The sequence below is a fragment of the Gymnoscopelus braueri genome (assembly GCF_963280865.1).
Source record: "Gymnoscopelus braueri genome assembly, chromosome: 3".
In the NCBI taxonomy this organism is placed as follows: Eukaryota; Metazoa; Chordata; class Actinopteri; order Myctophiformes; family Myctophidae; genus Gymnoscopelus; species Gymnoscopelus braueri.
In genome coordinates, this window is record NC_137612.1 from 50,772,372 (window position 1) to 50,796,732 (window position 24,361).

General features: G+C 42.7%; 1 protein-coding gene across 1 annotated transcript in view; it reads left to right on the forward strand.

The window, feature by feature from the left end:
- Positions 1–244: 244 nt before the first annotated feature.
- The window catches only part of gnai2b (guanine nucleotide binding protein (G protein), alpha inhibiting activity polypeptide 2b), a gene marked incomplete at both ends in the record, with an annotated part of 121,068 nt that continues 96,951 nt past the window's right edge, over positions 245–24,361 (forward strand). The window contains one exon of the mRNA XM_080424706.1: positions 245–362. Coding sequence (XP_080280832.1) covers positions 245–362 — 118 coding nt within the window. The remainder of the gene's footprint in view (positions 363–24,361) is intronic.

The following is a 24,361-nucleotide window of genomic DNA, read 5'->3' on the forward strand; positions in this document are numbered from 1 at the left end:
ATTAGCCTTGGATCAAGACTATCCTAGATGTATTTGATCGATTTTGACATTTGCATATCATAGATACGAAAGTCAATCAGACTCGATAAAACACATCTATGATATAGTCTTGATCCAAGGCTATAGGTCCTGCATATTGGTTTTGGCATCCGATCCGGGGCTGTCTGTTACACAAGGGAATTCATATAACGGTCATCATCACCATAGCAGCTGCCTTGCTGTTGGATTGGAACCGTCAACCGCCATGGGCTGCACGGTGAGCGCCGAGGATAAAGCCGCCGTCGAGAGATCCAAGATGATCGACAAGAACCTCCGCGAGGACGGCGACAAGGCGGCGAGAGAAGTGAAGCTGCTTTTGTTAGGTAGGTAAGTTATTGCTTCTTTGACCTACCTAACCTATTAGGCAACGTTGTCTTTGTCTCGCTACTAGCCGACCGACTACTCCATTGTAAAGGAATTGGGACGCCACCATCACTTGCAATTTAGGAAACATCTGGACTGGATGATGATGATGCACTGCAGGCAGCACTGTAGCGATGCTGTGTGATCTGTCAACTTTAATTCGGGCGCGCACGCACGCACGCACGCACGCACACACACACACACACACCCACACACACACACCCCACACACACACACACACACACACACACACACACACACACACACACACACACACACACACACACACACACACACACACACACACACACCTGGCTCCTGGCAAATCTTATAGGGAGGGCTAATTGATTGTATATAGGCTATTGTGTGTGTGTGTGTGTGTGTGTGTGTGTGTGTGTGTGTGTGTGTGTGTGTGTGTGTGTGTGTGTGTGTATAATATATATATATATGAATATATTATTCAGCTAGTTAACTTTGACATTGACATTTTTCTAATCTAATTTACCTACGTGCAGACTACAAATACAGTAGGCCCATGTGTGTCCCAACCTGAAAATGTAGATTATTTTCTGTTTAATCAACCCGATCTCCAGAGATTACCGTAACATTGCACGGAACGAGTGCACTTCATTCCGTGGATAGCCGCCTCGGAACTCCCGAAATGCGTGCATATGGTACGGCGCTGCCTTTGTGACAAAACCATTTCGGAGGCGCGCAGTCACAGGCGAATTGTCACCCCGTGAAGGACCACCGAGGGAGCTAAGGCGACCGAGTTGCCGTCCTGAACGGTGGGACATTCGCCTGTGCCTACTCAGCGCCGTTTGAGTTATGTACCGATAGGCACAGAATCGTAAATTTTATTGTGCGGACTGCTCTGCTTCCGGGTTTTTCCGTGTTGCGACTGGTTACGCCCACCGTGGGACTCGCCGTACATATGCACGCAATTTGGGAGTTCCGAGGCGACTATCCACGGAATGAAGTGCACTCGTTCCGTGCAATGTTACGGTATTCTCTGGAGATCAGGCTGGTTTAATAGAGAGCTGGAGAGACCCCTGTTACTGAACAAATTATTACTATCAGAATAGAGCTCCAGGGTGGGAGGTGGGGGGTATCATTGAGAACCAATCATAAAACGACTTTATCAAGCTGTGGGCTGGCACACGGGAGAACGCATTGAGAGTTTTAAAGCTGCTTTGCCCCCAAAGGGGCGGGCCGATAGACACCACTTTTGGTATAACACCATACAATGGCCAGTCACAGCATTTAGAGTTACATGGTAGAATTAAAAAAAATCTCTTTCTCTTCTCCCATGGGGGGGGGGGGGGGTCGTCACCTGCATTGTACATAATAGACAAGCCGTCACTTGCACACACACACACACACACACACACACACACACACGCGCACACGCACACGCACCACACACACACACACACACACACACACACACACACACACACACACACACACACACACACACACACACACACACACACACACACACACACACACACCTCCACCTCCTCCTAAAGCTGCAGTGTGAAGATTCTCACCCTTTGAACTATATGTTCAAGGGAGGGTGAGTGTTCATCCATGACTGCTGCTAGAAATGACACAAATTTGATAGCATCTTGTAATTACATTCTCAACAGGACAGTAGCATTTTACCCATGAATCTTCTGTTAATACATGCAGTGACATCTTACCTAAGGCTATATCTGTCTTACTTTTACGCACAACTAATCTTGATGTATAGCCTGTGAAATTATAATTAGAAGAACCCAATTCTAGTTTATACACTACACTGAAGGTGGGAGGCACGAGTTGTTGGCGTGTAAACTCTGCACCTTTAGAAAGGTCTTCTCCATAGATATATTACAGTGTATTCCATTATCGCCAACTTTCAAGCAAACGTCAGTAGGCTACATATACACAAGTAAGACGCGCGAACGCTGGAAGCGAACACAGCTCGAAAATATTCTGTATGTACGGACTTGTAATCCGTGTTATTTCACCGTGATGGGGAGAGAACATGACATTGTGTGTGTGTGTGTGTGTGTGTGTTTTGCAGGCTGTTGTGCATTTTAATCAGAGCATTGTCTACATTCCTGCACTCTGGCGCACTCTGGCGGCTGCACACAGGCAGTGCACGCACACAGAGACACAGAGACACAGAGACACAGACACACACACAACCCGAGCACGGTTTCATAGTAAGCTGCACTTGGGCGGAGGCGCGGCTTCGCTGCGCCTCCTTCCGCGTTCGCAACAAGGCATTGTACAGCAGCCATATTGGAAATAAATTGGGCCTCTTCCTTACTTCCTTCACACTTGTTACAAATGATTCTAATGAAGGCTCTGTTCCATTTAGTGTAGCACATTGGTTCTCAAACCTTTCAATTTCAAACTCTCAGAGTGTACAAATGGAACCAAATGGACCCTTACGGGTCCATTTGGTCCCATTTGTACACTCTCAGAGTTACACACCCATAAGAGGCCATTTGGAACCCCCTCAAGAAACCATGAGGGTCCCTGGACCACACTTTGAGACCCACTGGTGTAGCATAGAGTTTCCAATGAGTCAACATGCACAATATCAGCACCCTGACTCTGTTTGACCAGAATGGAACAGAGCCTTCATTAGTATCATTGGTAACACATGTGAAGGAAGTAAGAAGAGGCCCAATTTCTATCTATATGGCTGCTGTGCATAGAGCCTATTATGATTACAATCTCTTACAGTAGGTTGTGACACCGGTCTAAAGTAAGGTGCTCTGGGTTAAATTACACTCTCCTCCTCTGAAGTGGTTGCCAAGTGAGACTTGGTGGATAAAATCATTATTGTTTAACTACCTCTTGGGATCTGTTGGCCCCTTTTTTTCTCTTTCAAACAATGTTCTTTATATATTTCATTCTGGGAATTGATTCAATCATCATTCAGAGCCAGTGTTCCATGCTAATGCTTTTGCCCAAATTGATTCCTCTCCCCAACTACTTTTGCACTTCAGTGGACTTGCACTCCCCATTCATTTGTTTGTGTGTGTGTGTGTGTGTGTGTGTGTGTGGGTGTGTGTGTGTGTGTGTGTGTGTGTGTGTGTGTGTGTGCGTGCGTGCGTGCGTGCGTGCGTGCGTGCGTGCGTGCGTGCGTGCGTGCGTGCGTGCGTGCGTGCGTGCGTGCGTGCGTGCGTGCGTGCGTGTGTGTGTGTGGGCCTATGTGTGTGGGCCTATGTGTCTCTCCGTAATGGGGATGCAGTTGGTTAGACAACGCTGCTCTATGAGCGCATGCTGTGAAAAGGCAATGTTGTACAACCACAGCACAAGTGCAGCAACTCATTTAGTTCAGCAACCCATGACTTCCTTGCTGGCTCAGAAAATACATGCTACAGTTATTCACCACTTAAACCCCATATACTTCAGTTGACCGGTGTCCCCCAGGGGTCTATACTTATTACTTGGGCCCTAGCCTGCTGCAACCCTCCTGATTTCGTGTATAAAGGGGCGTGTGTATAGAGCCGGCGAGAGACGGCGCCTGATCCCATTGGTTCACCGATCTGTCCGTCAACCCCCGCCCCGTTAACACAACATTACGAGCGACGCCCACTGCACTCTGGTTGGTTGGGAAATGAAACACTTCCTCATACCCAGTACAGGCTATAGTTGGGCCATTTTTTAGCAAAACTAAGCAATAAAAGCCTGGAGATCGAGGCTACTTGGGCCCTAACTTTTTTCCCCTGTGCACCAAAGTCTCTTTGTGAAAATAGCCGATCTGTAGGTTGGCTCATATATTTTCTATGAATGTTCGTCTATTACTACATGCCCATAATAGAGATGCGAGGGATGAAGGGACTGTTGATATGAGACCTGTGACCGCCCGCACGCACGCACGCACGCACGCACGCACGCACGCACGCACGCACGCACGCACGCACGCACGCACGCACGCACGCACGCACGCACGCAGGGGGGGGGGGGGGGGGCATTTATTAGCCAAAAAGCACTGGATGTGGTTCTAGCGTGTCCCTGAGGGCAGCAGCTGGAATATGCTGGCTTGAATAAGAAGGGTCAGATATAATGATGTTGGCATGTTTAATCATCCGTTGGATGTAGAGGAATTCTACTGAGGGGAGGGACCAGTGATATTAAGAGCCTGACAGAAGCCAGATTTTTGTTTCCTACACCGATCCCAATTTTGGAGCGTCCTAGACCACCGATTACCTATATTTCTTTACTGATATTTTGTACAAAAGGAAGGACTAAATCAGTTCTAATAAGTTTTAAAAACTTTGCTTTGATTAAAGTTTGTCCAAAATAGAAAATGCCAAAATAGCCAAACTCAAGCCCATAATGCAAAATCCAAAATATGACGCCAGGTTTAAAGTGATTAAAATCGGGACACATTGCCTGCGTAATTGCAGATCAGACGTTGTCAAGGAAAGTCAAATAATCGCCAATAATCGGCCAAACCAGTGTATCGGTCCGGCTCTAATGATTTTGGATGCTCTGTTTATAATGCGCTGCATTTTGTGTTGTGAGTGACGGTCCAGATTACCGTGCCAAACTGTGATGGATGATGAGAGAATACTCTGAATGATGGCTGCGAAGAACAGCTGTGAAATACAGCTGTGTCGTCGTGTGTTGCTGATGAGGTGGACCGCTTGGGTATTCCAGCCGAGGGACTTATTGATGTGAGTTCCAAGGAATTTGAAACACTTCGTTATGCGATGCGATTGCAGTTGATGTGAATCAGTGGTGGAAAGTAACTAAGTACATTTACTTAAGTACTGTACTTAAGTACAATTTTGAGGTATTTGTACTTTACTTGAGTATTTCCAATTTCCAATACTTTTACTTCTACTCCACTACATCTCAGAGGCAAATATAGTACTTCTACTCCACTACAATTATTTGAAAACTTTAGTTACTAGTTACTTTTCAGATATAAATGATTATATTATAAAACTTACATTAACCACTTTAGCCCTATTTTATACATAGGCTATTTGAAAATAGCCGATCTACAAGCTCACAACGCGTCGCATCGTGAGCTTGTAGATCTGCTATTTTCAAACTTTTTTGTACTTTTACTTTTGGTACTTTAAGTACATTTTGATACCAATACTTTTGTACTTTTACTCAAGTAAATTTAGAATTCCAGACTTTTACTTGTAACGGAATACTTCTACATTACAGTATTGATACTTTTACGCAAAAACTTTTTCCACCACTGATGATTGTTCACTATGATTGTTCCTTTGTCGCCCATTGACATCTCTATATCCATAGACAGATGGAATGTCATTCAATGTGCATTTCTTTTCTAACAGTTATTGATAGAGTTCGAGGGGGCTGGATAGTAGGCTACTGAAAACAGAGACAAATATGTGTTCGTACGTGTTCTTTGAGTTCAGGCGTTCTAGTGATTGATGGAGTGCAAAGTTGACCACATCCTCCACGGAACGGCTAGCTCAGTATGCTAATTGCAAAATATCCAGAGATGAGGAGGTCTGAAAAGGTCTGAAAAAAATATTTTTATAGCAACAGAAGTAAGAGCAAATGGCAGGAGGGGCGAACTCCACTTGCGACTGCGACGGGTCGCTTCGACGGCTGTCTATCTCGTCGCAACGGGTGCCCATCGTCGCGGGTGCCTGACTCGTCCCGACGGGTCGCCACGGGTGCCCATCGTCTCGACGGGCGCCTGACTCGTCGCCACGGGTGCCCATCGTCTCGACGGGTGCCTGAGTCGTCGCGACGATTGCCCATCGTCTCGACGGGGGCCTGTTTTTGTCGGCGTTTCACCCGTGCGTCGGAGAACGGGCGCTCGTGGTCGCATCTGCCTCTCTCCCTCCTTCCCTCCTTCCTATGTGTGTGCTCCCCCCCCCCCCCACCCGACCGCCTCCCCCTGTGGGGTAGGGGGTCGGGTGGGGGGTCCCTGCGGACCTTTGGGGGGGGGGGGGGGGGTCCGGTTCCCCTTGGGAATCCCTTTACGCATGCCTTCATTTGTCCCCGTGAATTAGGGCTGCATTCCCTAAGTTAACTTTCAATTTTATTGCTTCCATTATTTTAATCCAATAACCATATGTTGCATCACATTTTATCGATTGATATAACTTCAATAACCTCCGGAAATAAGGATTTTTTTTTATTCGATTTGAACGTTTAATGGCCTATTGAAAAGACAAGTGTTTCTTTTTTTTTTCCTTTTACGCACGAGAGAGAGAGAGAGAGAGAGAGAGAGAGAGAGAGAGAGAGAGAGAGAGAGAGAAAGAGAGAGAGAGGGGGGGGGGAGAGAGAGAAAGAGAGAGCGCACGCAAGCAGACGGAATGTGTTCACGCTCGTCCTTCTGGGGGGTCCCCGGGAGACCCCCCCAACGCAATAGATAACACAGAAATCACACTATACAATGCATTTACATTCAGCCGATCTACGAGCTCATATCTGCTGCTTTGCGAAAGCCGCGCATTGCGACGTATTCTGTCTGTCTGTCTGTCTGTCTGTCTGTCTGTCAGTCAAAGGTCCGCGGCCGTAACACACACACACAAATGAGAAACCCCGCTCGCCACACGTCCCCTCCAAAGTGGATAAATAATAATTAAAGAATAATAAATTATATGAATATCTATCTATCTATCTATCTATCTATCTATCTATCTATCTATCTATCTATCTATCTATCTATCTATCTATCTATCTATCTATCTATCTATCTATCTATCTATCTATCTATGTCAAGCTCTTTACCAAAAGTAGCCGATCTACAAGCTCACAACGCCTCACGCTGCGAGGCGATGGAGCGTGTAGATTGGCTTGTAAATCGATCTGTCTGTCTGTCTGTCTGTCTGTCTGTCTGTCTGTCTGTCTGTCAAAGGTCCGCGGCCGTAACACACACACAAATGCGCAACCCCGCTCGCCACACGTCCCCTCCAAGGTGAATAAATAATAATTAAAGAATAATAAATAATATTATCTATCTATCCATCTATCTATCTATCTATATGTCAAGGTCATTACCAAAAATAGCCGATCTACAAGCTCACAACGCCTCACGCTGCGAGGCGATCGAGCTTGTAGATTGGCTTGTAGATCGATCTGTCTGTCTGTCTGTCTGTCTGTCTGTCTGTCTGTCTGTCTGTCTGTCTGTCTGTCTGTCTGTCTGTCTGTCTGTCTGTCTGTCTGTCTGTCTGTCTGGCTATCTATCTATCTATATCTGTCAAGCTTTTTGCCAAAAAGAGCCAATCTACAAGCTCACTACGCTAGGAAGACCCCCAAGAATATTAGGCTAAAGTTAGCTATATGTACAGTACACGTTGTGTATTATTATGTTACAACATGCACTTACGTGCGTAATTACGCAAGTGTAAAATTCCGCTGTTACGGTAGTTGTTCCACTCAGAGAAGGGGGGGGGGGGCACCTTCATGTCTCAGGAAGCCCACAAATTATATGTATTTGGCCGTGGACCCATACCTCTATGCGTGGACCCCAGAGAGGAGAGAAGGAGAGAGAGAGAGAGAGAGAGAGAGGGAGGGAGAGAGAGAGAGAGAGAGAGAGAGAGAGAGAGAGAGAGAGAGAGAGAGAGAGAGAGAGAGAGAGAGAATGCTTTTTTTCCATTTGTTAAAGTGCTAATAACAACAACAATAATTTGGTGCAGCGTTAATGGAGGATCAAAGAAAGTCTGATTATATTTTGGTTAATTTAATATACCTGTTCATTAATAATCATCGTATTAATCTAAACACTGACAAGATGCAGCAAGGTGGATCGGCGAAAATAACATGGGAGACAGTTATTCGACCTGAAATCCCAACAAATGATGACACTGAAGAGGGCACAGAAGAATGAAGATCTCCATTTATGTTAAAATGTCCATTAAAGCCGGACTTTGATACAATTTTCGGTAATTATTTTGGAGCAAAAACACATCTCAGACATTTGTCTTTTTTTTTAAATGGAAATAAATATCATTTAATAACTTCAAAATTAACTTTATTACAGCTTAATTTTTGCATTCGAAAAACATGGCTCTGAAGTCAACAAAATAAAAGAATAAAAATTCGAAGAAAAAAAAAGGTTCTGCTAATAACTTTCATTGGCATCAATCCAATCTACAATGTCACAATGCGTCGCTTGTGTTAGCTTGTAGATCTGGTTATTTCAAAAGATTTGTATGAAATTTGGACATTTAAATTTTTTTTTATTACATAGGCCTACAGCTGCTTTACTGGACCGGCCATAATACACGGACTGTGGGTCTCCTTTCTTTAATATCTAATTTCATTGATTGATATGATCATAACGCATAACGTTACAGCTTTGATTATGTGGATTGACTGCCCTTATCAAAGCATCAAGTAATAAAACGTGCATACCCAAGTGCCGCAGTATTTTATTTATTTTGGCTAATCTATTTGAGAACGGGGTAGCTAATCATGAACGAGTTTAGCCCTGAAACATCAATGTCATATCATGACAGTCATGGATGAACTTCAACCTGTTGTTTGCAATGTCTCCCTTTTTAGACCGTAAATCACATAAACGTTCATATTTCAAATAAATAAAGTGCTGACCTCATGGCCACGGATGTTACATTTATGGACGTTTACTCATTAATACCAGTATCTTCTGTATTGTTCAATAAAAAACATTTGAATCGGATTGGTGGACATTTCTTCCGTATTTTCTCTATGTGCTTTCAAATACGTGACCCCATTGGTTGAGAGGTGTATTGCAGTCATATACATTAAATGAGACAATGGCCACCGATCGGATTAAAGTATTTTTATTGAACAATACGGACGAGACAAGTACTTTGGAGGGCCCGAACATAATTTTAACATCCCTGGCCATGGGGTAAGCAATTCATATTTGGAATTTGAACGTGTAGGCAGATGAGTCGAACCTATAAAGTCTGTTCACACCAAAGTACGATAAATATAACTGCATAACAATAATCGTCCACACTGATGAACATCCCCCCACCCCCCCAGAACAGAAGTGTCATTTTATCTGACGGTCTGAGGTTGGCAGGTATAGCCTATAGAGAGACAGCGGTATCCGAAATCGACCTGATAGCCTATGCCAACAGCAGCGGCTTGTTTTCATAGACCTCGTTGCCACTAGCAGTGTTGCTTAATCTCTCTTGCAACGCTGCTCGCCCAGAACGGACGCTGAGCAGCTCGTCTGCAGATGTGTAAAGTAACTAAGTACATTTACTCAAGTACTTTACTGAAATGTTGTCTTATACATTACGCTGTGTCACGGTGATTTGAACCGGCGTATATAGTAGCCGAGGCGAGAGTCTTCAGACTTTAAAAAAAAGAGGGAAAAAAAGAGGATTGTAATAGAAGGGTCGGCTTTTAATTGCTTATTTCAAGGCACTCCCAGTCATTAATAGAGGGCCGGTTTTTAATTGAATAGAGGTCACTATTAGAGGATTTACTCACAACGCCTCGCAGCGTGAGTTGTGAGGTTGTAGATTTTTGGCAAAGAGCTATCAGTGTATGGGAAAAAAGACCAGGAGACCTGGTTCTGCCAGACCCAGACTTCACATGACGTGTCAGCCTGTGTCTATGCCCATGAATGGCCGGGCTTCGCACGACGTGTGTCCCTTCTATGCCCATGTATGGACAGACTTTTTGGGGGGGACAGAATTTATTTGGGCTGGGGCCGGAGGACAAAGTGACCATGCCCATGTATGGACGAAACAGGTACAAAGCCTCATGCAAGCCCGACCCCTTGGGTCTGGCAAAAAGAGCAGACCACGTAAACAAAAGAGAGAGAGAGAGAGAGAGAGAGAGAGAGAGAGAGAGAGAGAGAGAGAGAGGGGGATGGATGGATGGATGGATGGATAGATAATATAATTTATTATTCTTTAATTATTATTTATTCACCTTGGAGGGGACGTGTGGCGAGCGGGGTTGCGCATTTGTGTGTGTGTGTTACGGCCGCTTTGACAGACAGACAGACAGACAGACAGACAGACAGACAGACAGACAGACAGACAGACAGACAGACAGAATACGTCGCAATGCGCGGCTTTCGCAAAGCAGCAGATATGAGCTCGTAGATCGGCTGAATGTAAATGCATTGTATAGTGTGATTTCTGTGTTATCTATTGCGTTGGGGGGGTCTCCCGGGGACCCCCCAGAAGGACGAGCGTGAACACATTCCGTCTGCTTGCGTGCGCTCTCTCTTTCTCTCTCTCTCCCCCCCTCTCTCTCTCTTTCTCTCTCTCTCTCTCTCTCTCTCTCTCTCTCTCTCTCTCTCTCTCGTGCGTAAAAGGAAAAAAAAAAGAAACACTTGTCTTTTCAATAGGCCATTAAACGTTCAAATCGAATAAAAAAAAATCCTTATTTCCGGAGGTTATTGAAGTTATATCAATCGATAAAATGTGATGCAACATATGGTTATTGGATTAAAATAATGGAAGCAATAAAATTGAAAGTTAACTTAGGGAATGCAGCCCTAATTCACGGGGACAAATGAAGGCATGCGTAAAGGGATTCCCAAGGGGACCCGGACCCCCCCCCCCCCCCCAAAGGGGGAGGCGGTCGGGTGGGGGGGGGGGGAGCACACACATAGGAAGGAGGGAAGGAGGGAGAGAGGCAGATGCGACCACGAGCGCCCGTTCTCCGACGCACGGGTGAAACGCCGACAAAAACAGGCCCCCGTCGAGACGATGGGCAATCGTCGCGACGACTCAGGCACCCGTCGAGACGATGGGCACCCGTGGCGACCCGTCGGGACGAGTCAGGCACCCGCGACGATGGGCACCCGTTGCGACGAGATAGACAGCCGTCGAAGCGACCCGTCGCAGTCGCAAGTGGAGCTCGCTGTCTCTCGCAAATGGACTGAAATTATTGAGGCTGGAGTATGCTGGCAGATATGTACAGGGATGGTGGAGAGTTTGAAATATGATGGGACAGGGTGCATTGACTTAAAGGAGTAGTTCAGCCAAATAATTACTTATTTTGTGGATTCAAGGCTAAATGGGGTGTGTAACTGATAGAAAATAAGTAATTATTTGGATGAACTACTCCTTTAAAGAGGTGTTCAATGTTCTTAAAAACCTGGACCTGTTAAAAACCTGGACCATATGAGCGGCACAGTGATGCAGTGCAGCGGTGCTAACTGCTAAGTGGCCGGAGGCATTATGTTGTCCGTCCGTCACTCCGTCTGTCTGTCCGTCCACAAGCTCACATCGTGAGCTTGTAGATCTGCTACTGTATTTTCGCTCTGTTTTAATTTTTGAAACGTTTTTTATCCATGTCCTCAATCCAGCTCAGTCTTAACCCATTAAGACCGGGAACGCATCTGTGTGTCATTTTTAGATTTCTTTGGCTATTCAAAAATAGATAGCGTGGCACCGAGTGCCGCGCTATGAGCTTGTATATCTGCTCTTTTTTTTTTTATCGTGAAAATGTGTGCAAATCTTTGAATATATTTTTCTTAAAGCCAAATTTTTTCACTCAAATCTTTGCTTCGGGGGGATTCTACAAATGTCTTCTAAATCCTAACAGTTTTTTGAAAAAACGTATGTTAAAAAAAATTAACTCAATTTTTTTTCATGTCAAGGACCCCCGAAATTATATGTATTTGGCCGTGGACCCCCATCTCAAAATATTTTGTTCCAGGGACCCCCCAGAAACAAAGATTTGAGTTAAAAATGTATATATATATATATTCAAAGATTTGCACACGTTTTCACGATTTCTTTCCAAAAATAGCTGATCTACAATCTCCTAGCGCGGCACTCGGTGCCGCGTGCGCTATGAGCTTGTAGATCTGCTATTTTTGAATAGCCAAAGAAATCAAAAAATTACACACAGATGCGTTTCCGGTCTTAAAGAGTTAAGCTGACAAGCCCAAAAACGCTCAGATGTTCAGGTATACTATTTGGAGGTCATGGTGAGTTTTCACATAACATTTGGGCTGACAACTTACAGTAGAGTAGTGATTACATTATGCAGAGGATAGCCCACTCATCCTGGCAAGGCGTGACGGTAGCCACTGAGGCATGAAAGTGGTATATGTCAAACCTTTTTGATGACTTTATGGCACGTGGCCGAGCCTGCTGCTGCCTTTCATCACAGATTGTCAGAAGCAGTACCGTATGCGTGACGTGTTCCCTTTTGTTCTCGCCGAATGACTGAATTGAGTCAGTATCTACCTATCTCTATGTAGTCAGAAAATCCACAGTGAGATATCGACCGGAGCCCTCCTCATTATGTTCACCCCTGTGGTGATGGTCTTCCATTAACCCTTTCAGACCGGGAACGCATCTGTGTCATTTTAAGATTTTCTTTGGGATATTCAAAAATAGCAGATATACAAGCTCATAGCGCGGCACCGAGTGCCGCGCTATGAGCTTGTAGATCTGCTATTTTATGAAAAATCATAAATCATAAATTTTTTGCTGTAAAAATATTTGTATCAGCGCAGGCGGGGCCCCCCCTGCTGGTGCCCCGACCCGCACCGCATCACTTGCTACCCCTCCGTTACGCCACTGGTGACTGTACCGGTAGCAGAATGGATTTGCACAGTGTTGACATTACGAGGGGAGGAAGTTACAGTTGTACATGCTGTATTGACTTAGAATACAATATTGGCCTATAAATGTATATTGTAAATGTCTAGCATTAAAAACATGCCATTTGCAATGCTCTAGAAGCGTCTCTCTACTGTAAAACGTTAGATTAAATTTATATTGAGGATGCAGTATAAGTATCCTTATATATTATGTTTAATAGGGAGTTTAGGTGAGTTTACCACGGTGGACTTTACAAAACTACTCAACTATGATTACTGAATGTTGGGGGTATTTGAACATCCAGCATTTAAAATGATCTGTTACCCTGCCTTTAACCACTTAAATAATTGGTTGACCGTAGTCCCTCAGGGCTCTGAACAAGTAACGTTTCTGTTTTTGCTCTACATTGAATATACAGAATAGCCGATCTACAAGTGACAAATTGTCAGCTTGTAGATCTGCTATTTCCTGCGAAAGTTTTAATCACAATAGGGATGCTGGGGTTTTCCAGAATACAAAAAAATATATTTATCGTTTATTGCCGAATTATAACATCCAGTAAGTATTGTTTTTGTTCTCCTTATTTGAATATCCAACATTTAAAATGATCTGTTGCCCTGCCTTTAACCCACCTCATCCGTGTCTGTGTTGCCAATGCTATTGTAGCCTGCTGGTTAAGTGTAAGTAAGTGGGTTTGACGGACACTACTTTAGGACTAAAACAAATAAATTAACACATTAATTACATTTGGAAAAAAAGAGAGGCCACACTGTGGCACTGTGTTCTCTGACTGACTGGGTTTTAGAGTAAATAACACGTTTGGTGTTGATAAGGGTGTGTGTGTGTGTGTGTGTGTGGGGGGCCGTTTTCTACAGAAATGCTAGATTACCAGCTTCAATGTTTGAAAAGTACTTCTCAAAAACCCAACGCATTGTTGTGAATTTAGTTGACCCTCCATGTGGTCCTAAGAGTCTCCTAACTAAGGGTGATGGTGAGGAGTGGTGGAAAAAGTACTTAAATGTTTTAAGTAAAAGTATCAATACTGCAATGTAGAAGTACTCTGTTAATCGACAATTGGAAATACTCCAGTAAAGTAAAAGTACCTCAAAATTGTACTTAAGTACAGTACTTGAGTAAATGTACTTAGTTACTTTACACCACTGGTGGTGGTGAGTGATGGCTCAGTTGAGTGACGACTGATGAGATGACACCGGGCGGTAGTGATGAGCGGGTCAACCCGCGGCGCGGGTGGTCGAGTCAGGATTTCAGAGGCAATTATGCGGGCTGCGGGTGAGCGGGTCAGCCGCTCTCACACGCAAAAAAAAACAAAAAAATCACATGCTCTTGTTTTGTCTTTATTCCTAATAAGAATAGGAATAATAATAATAACAATAAAACAGTTTGAATACACTTGGGGTGTATACTTTTATTATTATTTTCTAACCTTCATGATTTGCGGGGCGGGTTGAGCCATAGATTTATATATGGGTTCGCGGGGCGGGTTGAGGCGGGTTGGGTTCCGTGGCGGGGCGGGTCATGAAAAAACCCGACCCGCACATCACTACCGGGCGGGCAGTATCACACGACAAGTTCTAAAGTTTATTACACTCATAAAGAATATACACACCAGAAGATATGAGACATGGAAGAGAATGAGTAGGAATACAACAGATGCATCTCGTATTATCATTGTGAACAGGCGTCAGTCTATCTGACAAAGTGGTTGATGGCCATGGTGTCAAGTGTATCAGTATGTGCTTGATGAGAGTGATTCAACACATGTATTTACTGGGTCAAGCAGATACATGTCAGTCCTATAATCATAACAGGCATTGATTGCACCGGACTGTCCCATACTTTGAGAAATCAAGGCGTGATTCAATGCTGCCTTTACACCAAAAAAAATAATAGAACGCTTGGACTAAAAGACTAAAACCCATGCTGTGAAAGACCATGCTACAACATACTTAGCCTCGATCTCCAGGCTTTTTATTTTCCTTCGCGTTTTGCTCAAAAATAAGAGCCTGGACCAGCCTGTTGACGTTCCTGGCATAGTAAGTGTTTCATTTCCCCAACAAACCAGAGTGCAGTGGGCGTTGCTCCAAATGTTGTGACGTCAGGGCTCTCAATGCTGCACATTAGGGGAGGAGGAGGGGCATGGGGCGAGGTGGGGGCTGACGGACAGATTGGTGAACCAATGGGATCTTGCAGAATTTTTCTCCGAAGATTTTGAACCCGCCCCTCTAGACCAGATGTCAGACGCACTAGTCCAAACTGGGCGTTATGACTTCAAATCAATATCACCATTTGTTTTAAAGGTTTTGCCTCGATTACGATTAATGAACAATTATTATATATTTTTTTATAAATCTTTTTATTGGAGAATACAAATTTAACTAACAATAACATTTACAGCTCTCCATATATTTTTCTTTTTTTTAAGCAAGACATTGACCATACAATAAAACACTATCACAAGATACAAATAAAATGACAGTAAACAATAACACAAAGAAAAAACAAAACAAAACAGACAGATATAACTATTATTTTAAAACAATCTACAGGTATAATGAAAACATAGAAAATATGATATTTGCATTTTTTTTTTTTTATTAATTTCCTTTTAATTTAATTGACCAGCCCAAAGGCTTCCGTATTCTTCCCATGCTGAATAAACTTGATGCTAATTCCTTTTTCTGGCCAGACATTTAATGTTCTCCTTATGCCGAAAAATAGGAACGGTTCCAACGTGAGAGCTTCCGAGCCAACATTTAATTAAATTGAGTCCATTCATAGACTCAGAGCAGGTCATCAGTCAAACATTATGGTTAGACAGTGATACCCTCTGGTATGCATCATCTTTTTCAAAATATCTTACAGCATTGATTCTCAACCTTTTCGCAACCAGATTTGGGACCCCAATCTATGGACCAGTAAGGGTCCATTTGGTTCCATTCGTGCACTCTCAGAGTTACAGACCCGTAAGGGTACATTTGGACCCCTTCTGGTCCCCAGACCCCACATTGAGAACCATTGTCTTACAGAATACCCCCCCCCCCCTCCAACATTGTATCTTAGGCCATTTCCTTCTTTTATTATATTGTCATCATCAATCATTTCTAGCCTACTTTAATTTTTGCATTACATTGTCTCAATCTTTGCATCTTTACATTTGAATTAACTCGAGTTATTGGTAGCTTCCATACCCACATACTGTATCATTATTTCAGGAACTGTATAATTATACTGCTGTATGCCATGCAACAGATGATAGTTATATTATCCCTTTACATTACTGTAACTATATTACCATAATCTTGTTGCAGCTAATACGCAGATAATTATTTTTAAGAAGGGAGGCAGTGAGCAGATAAATGACTGTTCCTTTACCTTAAAACAACTCTTGTTAACCAATGTGGATAGTCCACTCCTTAAAGATGTGACTCAGAGACAAGTGATGATGGTGCCATGCCATTAGTCAGACAGTCCACCAAAGCACCATTGGTCCGATTGGCGTGCATGATTACTGAACCTAAGCCTAACCTCACAATAACCCAACATTTGTTGATTATTTGTACTGTACGTGATGTCCTAATGGGTAGCCCTAGTGATGACCACGTTTAAAGTAAACTATGAGTCCTGCAGATGACCACTTCACAACTAACCTCAAACTGCTGGACTGCACTTACATGTATCTAGTCATATCTCTATTGACTGCCACTACTCATGTCTGTTAGTCATGTCTCTATTGACTTCTACTTTTGATTGATTGATTGATTGATTGAATAATTTATTAACAGTTTGCAAACATAAGCACAGAGGTACAGATTTATACAAAAGGATGCTAAAAGGACAACCCAAAAAAGCCTATGGCTTATATCCAAATTAAACATATCAGACAGTCTACATTTCCCAAAAGAAAATATATGTATTTATTTCAGTCTGACCAGAAGCAGGGATAAAACATGTCCCGACCTGCCATACAAATGAGTGACCATGAGGGGGGGATATCCAAAGCAGAAGCATGAATTCTCCCCCTCCCCCTATAGCAAATCCAGTGTTTCGTGCAGGTATAGCACGGATGTGTGCTGTGTGGTAGACATAATATAGTGGGAAGTGGGTTCTAATTATTGCCTGGTGCATGGTGGTGGTATATGACACCTAGCAGAGTGTTAGCCTCACTGCATGTGGAAATGTGAGAGTCAACCCACGACAGACATTAACCCATTCAATCCGGGAACGCATCCGCGTCATTTTTAGATTTCTTTTGGCTTTGATTTGACTTGATTTGATTTGACTCTCACACTTCCACATTGTAGATCTGCTATTTTAGAAAATGTGTGCAAATCTATACATTTTAAGGCAAACATTTGTAACTCAAATCTTTGCTTCTGGGGGTCCCTGGAACAAAATATTTTGAGATGGGGGTCTGCAGCCAAATGCATATCTAAAAATGTTTTCTAACACTATGTTGCTATATCAGTGGTGCTCCAACTTTTCCATGTCAAGGACCCCCAAAATGTTATGTATTTGGCCGCGGACCCCCATCTCAAAATGCTCGCTTAAAAAAATATGAATTCAAAGATTTGCACAAATGTTTTCTTGATTTTTCTTGCTTGTAGATCTGCTATTTTTTAATAGCCAAAGTATCAAATAATGGTTAAAGTGGTTACACAGATGCGTTCCTGTCTTAATGGGTTAAGTGTTGATGAGTGTTATTGTTTAGAATCGGTGTGCAAATGTGCACCATCTCACACAGGGCAGTCACCATCATGACATTTTACTTGACTTTTTATGATGATTTAATCAATTTAATGGTGTATTTGTGTTTTTGGCATTGCACATTGGAACATACTGTATACATACAAATAATATTTCTGTTTGCTCAGTGCACATAGTCTTCTTGCTTATAACTTAAATATATTGTTACTATTACTAGGGGTCACGATACGCCTAATCGACGATTCGATTCGACTTTTGATTTTAACACATTGCGTGCCAATCGCGTAGTTCTGCGCTAACCTAAATAATTGCGCAGCGTGCCAGTCGCGTAGTTCTACGCGATGTGGTCTTTTTTTTTTTCACATTTCATTGTAGGCCTTCCTCGCAGTGACACATTTCATTGTAGCACACCCGGATATGGAAATATCCGTATCCGGAGATTTTCGTTCCCACCCGCCGGCGCTCTAAATCTTCCCCTAATCCGCCATTATCTCTGAGTTTTTTTTCTCCTTGCTGAACGCTGTTTAACATAAACCGCGACTACTGCAAAATGGAATGTCGCCCATTGAAACGGTCTTCTCTGGGCCACTCACACAGCTACCCTGTGTGTCTACAAACAGTTTAACGCACGATCTTAAGGTATTTAGCAAGGTCTGTGGCGACGTGAAAAAAATAAAAAATAAATCGCTGGTACATTATGATATTAAACTCTGGCGTGGAATGTGTTAAGGTCGCGATTCAATCCTTTTTTACAGCACTGACGGTTATATCATTATTAGGCTATTGAGTCTTGATTTGTAAAGAAAAACAATTGTTTCTCAATAAATAACTTGTTTGAAATAACAAATGAGAGTCTAAAATAATAAAACGTTTAACTTATGAACAATTTAAACGTTGGGTTTTATGCCCTAACAACTTTCATTGACATTTTCATATTCTTCTTTAAACAGTATTTGAAAAGTTAAGATTTTTAAGTGGCCATGACTGCCTTCCAAAGTTGTGGGCCCTGGGTAGGCAACCCGGCCTGGGGGAGATCTGTGCTCAGAGGAGCAGACTATTGCCTTCACGTTCTCATACTGTACATCGCATCAACACACTTGTGCTCAAATGCGATCTGCTTGGCACTTTGTAATGTGGTTCTAGAAGGCTGATTAAATGTTTGAATCCAGCGTTCTCCGGCCGCCCCTGAAAAGGGTCGCATGTCGCCACGACTGCGCTCGTTATTTCTTGAGTGCGGACAGCTGGTCTAATGATGTGGGAGTTTGGCTCTGTCAACTCGGCTGTCCGAGTGTCATGCTCCTTTTTTCCCCGTCGGAAGCACACATGATGCACAGGAAAACGACAACAGTGTGAATACTTGTGTGTTTTTAAAAGCAAGTAGGCCTACTCCAGTACTTGAACTCAAGTACAAGTTTAACTGAGCAACTTTCACTTGTAGTTGAATAATATTTGCCCGGGAGTATCTATACTTTGACCCAAGTACTGGCGGTGATTACTTTGTTCCACTGCTACTAGTACTCAGCTATGCAATTCAGAATATCCACCATGATGACTGCTCATTAGAACGCCCTGGGTTACATACTTCTATTTCAGAGTTCAGAACCAGCTCTAGCCTTCGGGCAAGATAAGCCAGCGTTAGGAGTTTGACGTGATTTATGAACTGTGTGTGTGTGTGTGTGTGTGTGTGTGTGTGTGTGTGTGTGTGTGTGTGTGTGTGTGTGTGTGTGTGTGGTGAACTCATAATACCTCAGTCTGGTGAAATGGCACTATATTCTGCAGCTCATAACTCTGTGCTTCTCAAACATTTTCATGTCCAGAACCCTGAAATGTATGTATTTTTTGTCCAGAACCCTGAAATTTATGTATTTTTTGGCCGTGCCGTGGACCCCCTTCGGAAATGTTTTTTTGTGCCAGGCGACCCCGTAAGAGAAGATTTGTGTTTGAAGATTTCTTCCCCAATTTTAAGGTTTTTCAAAATGTTTGGAAAATAGCAGATCCACAAGCTCACAACGCCCCGCGGCCGCGACGAGTTGTGAGCTTGTAGATGCAAGTGTACAAGTGTCCTATTCAATGATCAAAGGGAACTGAACAATGTCAACAATTTGTGGATCAATTGTTTCAGGGAGCTAAGTTATGAAATATAATTTCCAACATAAATGTAATAACTGAGCTCCCACACAAGTGTAGTTGAAATATACAATGCAATTATATTAATATGTATTATACTTAAAGGTAGGGTAAGTGATTTTCAAAATAAGTGTTAAATAGCTCTATATTCTGATAGTACTCATTGCTATAGAGTGTTTGTTCAGCAGCAGGAGTCTCCATGTCTCTCCAGCACTTTAAACAGAAAATAAATTTTCAGGTCGTGATACCAATTTTATCCAATAAGGATAGAGAACTCATTCAGGATACAGATTAAACAAGTGAAATTGGAAGTGATGACACTAAGAAATGAGCAGACACAATTGGAACTGGAACACTATAAAAATGAAGCTGATAAATGGGTACTCTCTTCTGATTGGCTGACATTTTGTCACCTACCTGAAAATGTATTTTGTGTTTATTAAAGAGTTGGAGAGACGGGGGGGACCACTGTTACTGAACAAACACTCTATAGCAATGATTACTATCACAATATAGACCTTTAACCTTTTAACACAAAACCTTTTGTTTTAACCAAAACATATCACTTACCCTACCTTTAACCACTTAAACTCATAATAATGTAATGTACGTCATTGACTGGTGTCCCCATCAACAGTGGTGTAAAGTAACTAAGTACATTTACTCAAGTACTGTACTTAAGTACAATTTTGAGGTACTTTTACTTTACTGGAGTATTTTCAATTGTCTATACTCTTACTTCTACTCCATTACATCTCAGAGGCAAATATTGTACTTTTACATACTCCACTACAATTAGTTGAAAACTTTAGTTACTAGTTACTTTGTAGATATAAATTATGATATTATAAAACATACATTAACCACTTTAGCCCTATTTTATACATAGGCTATTTCGCGACGCTTTGTGAGCTTGTAGATCTGCAATTTTTTTTTAACTTTTGATTTCGATACCAATACTTTTACTCCAGTATTTTTTTTAAACTTGTAACAGAGTACTTCTACATTGTAGTATTGATACTTTTACTTAAGTAAAACGTTTGAGTACTTTTTTCCACCACTGCCCATCAATAGTTGATTTACTGCACAAGTACGGTAAATGTTGATAGGATATTTTCTTTGAATGTTCGCCTATTATGACAGGCCCATAATAAGGACGACACCAGGGTTCATGTGGTTAATAGAACCATACTAATGGCAGAGTTTATCTACCAGATGGTGTTTTTTCAACTGCCAGGCACTCAGCCGGTGCCTCTTAGCTTTTTATGAGGTAATAAATGGTAAATGGTGCATTTGCTGTATATATTGCCCCTTTATCCAAGCTTCTTTAACCCATTCAATCCGGGAACGCGTCATTTTAAGATTTCTTTGGCTATTCAAAAATAGCAGATCTACAAGCTCATAGCGCGGCACCGAGTGCCGTGCTATGAGCTTTAGATCTGCTATTTTTGAAAAATCATGATCATTTTTGCAAATCTTTGAATATATATACAGTATATTTTTAAAGCGAACATCTGTAACTCAAATCTTTTCTTCATGGGGGTCCCTGGAACAAAACATTTTGAGATGGGGGTCCGCGGCCAAATACATGTTTTCTAAATCCTAACAGTTTCTTGCTATATCAGTGGCGCTCCAACCTTTCTATGTCAAGGACCCCCAAAATGATATGTATTTGGCCGTGGACCCCCATCTCAAAATACGTTGTTCCAGGGACCCCCCAGAAGCACAGATCGGAGTTAAAAATGTTTGCTTCAAAACATATATATATATATTTTAAAAGATTTGCAAAAAAAATCCACGATAAAATAAAAAAAAAGCAGATCGACAAGCTCGTAGCGCGGCGCTGAGCTTGTATATCTCTATTTTCTGAATAGCCAAAGAAATCTGAAAATGACACAGATGCATTCCGGGTCTTAACGGGTTAATGACACTTTGGCACTAAGCCAGGAGGAGCCGGGGATTGAACCGGGAACCTTCGGTGTCCCAAGCGGCCACTCTGCCTCCTGTCCGGCCACCGCTGCCAAGGCCATGACAGACATTCAGTGGAAAATGCTTATGTGTCTGAGGAAACAAAATGTGAAATACTCACTGTGTTTTAACTCATTAACCGCTAGAGTAAAAACATCGTCTATAGCTGCCCTTGCCAGCGATTTCAATAACCTTTGATAAATCATAGAATATTATTCTTCGCAACGATCCACCCTTTAAAAGACGTAGTAGAATCTCGTAGAATCGGAGATTTCGCTCTTTTTGCCGCCGCGATAAACCGTTCCATAGTTATTGGCAGTTGAATGTAGCTTGTTTTTGCCAAAAAGCAACAGAAAGCAGAGAATTTTTATAAATCCTATACACGGTAACTAAACCACTGAAAACACCACATGACAAGTGACTCGTCTGAGATTGGCTGAGATTGGCTTCCAAAGTTTGCAGGAGTGCTCCGTTTTGAGCAAAATGCCTCAAATCATGAACGTAGCGTGCGATTGCCGTGTTACTTTGCACGCACATTCCCACTAGGCCGAGGAAGAAATGCCACCCTAAATTTTTCAAATCAGCCTCATTGTGGCGCTATAACAGGCCGATTCACATTTTTACCCGTAACTGGACCGATCGGCGTGAAACTTTGCACGCACATAATAATTTGATGGAAGATGCTAATGTCTCCAATAGGAGACTCTGCAAGTCATCAAATTATTGGCTTAGGAATGCGACAAAAACAAAAAAATCTCCATGAATTTTTGGGTGAACTACTACTACTAAGCAATTCCATTACAATGTCATTCTACATCATTTCCATCTCTCTTTTTTTTCTCTTCTTCTTAATTTTTTTCATATAAGATGGATCTGGTGAGATTGAATAGAGAGGACCTACAGTAGAGTGGATGATATAAGTGCGGGCTGGGTTTTCCCGTTAATAGGCTACTACTAATGTAATAGGAGTAGTGTCTTTTTATCCATATAGCCTAATGCAGTGATTCCCCCAAGCCCCCCCAGATTGATATGCATTAGGCAATGGGCCTCCATTTGATACCATTTTATGTCTCTGGGACCCCACAATGAAATCCTCAGAGTTTATTTTACCCATTCAATCCGGGAACACATACAGTGGTAGCCAGTTGGTTTCTTCACCATTTTCAAACCAGTACCTTTTTCACCCCCAGGTACCTTTTTCGGCCACACCCCCAGATTCTCAGACACGCCCCCCAGATGTATTGTATCTAATTTCAACATGTAGTGTGGCCATTCAGCCACAGGGTGGCGCGTTCACACTGAGCACCATCACAGTGACTGTATCTCCTTCCACATTTATCTACAATCTACAAACTCACTGTGAGCTTGTAGATCTGCTATTTTCAATCGGCTGAAATATATTTAGGGCTGAAGTGGTTTGTGTGTTTTGTAATTGTAATCAAAATCTACAAAGTAACTAGTAGTAACCAAAAGTTTTCATTTAATTGTAGTGGAGTAAAAGTACAATATTTTCCTCTGAGATGTAGTGGAGTAGAAGTAAAAGTATTAAATACTCCAGTAAAGTAAAAGTACCTCAAAATAATTATTGTACTTAAGCACAGTACTTGCGTAATTTTCAGATGGGGGTTCCTGGCACAACACTTTTTCAGATGGGGGTCCGCAGCCCAAACACATATTAATCTGGGGGTCCTTGACTTGAAAAGGTTTGAGAACCACTGCTGTAAGAGTCCATATGGACCCCTAGTGGGCCCCGGACCTGATGTTGAGAAACAGTGTCTAGATCAGTGGTTCTCAAAGTGTGGTCTGGGGACCCCCAGGGGCTCCAGGGGGTCCCCAGCTAAATGATTGAATCAGTTGATTCAGTTACAGATCTACAGAGCAGAGGAAATAGCTAGGGACAAGCCCCAACCCCCCACGTGGCTGCTACTTCTTTGTTCAAAAGCAGGGCACAGATTTGCATGTCAATGTCACTGGCTGACGCAGGAAGTCACACAAGACACATACACACAGACTCTCAGCTGAGGTTACTTGAAAATAGCTATTCTTCAAGCTGAGAGACAGATGAAGCAGGGACCCCTTAGCTGAGAGACAGATGAAGCAGGGACCCCTTAGCTGAGAGAGAGATGAAGCAGGGACCCCTTAGCTTAGAGATCTCTCTCTCTCTCTCTCTCTCTCTCTCTCTCTCTCTCTCTCTCTCTCTCTCTCTCTCTCTCTCTCTCTCTCTCTCTCTCTCTCTCTCTCTCTCTCTCTCTCAGTTAAGGGGTCCCTGTTTCATTGTGTTAAAACTGCAGGACAAGCAGGTCAAACCCCAGAGCAGAGGAAATAGCTCATCTACAAGCTTATTCCCCCCCACTACAACTTTAGGGGAACATTAGCCAAAAATAGCAAATCTACAAGGTGAAAACACATCACAATGAGACTTTGTAGATGTGCTATTTTCTGTAATTTTCAGTTAATGTGGTCACATACAAGCCTGGCTCAGAGACAAAATCAAACATACTTCTTCTCCTCTGGGGGTCCCTGACACAACACATTTTCAGATGGGGGTCCCTGGCACAACACGTTTTCAGATGGGGGTCCCTGGCACAACACGTTTTCAGATGGGGGTCCCTGGC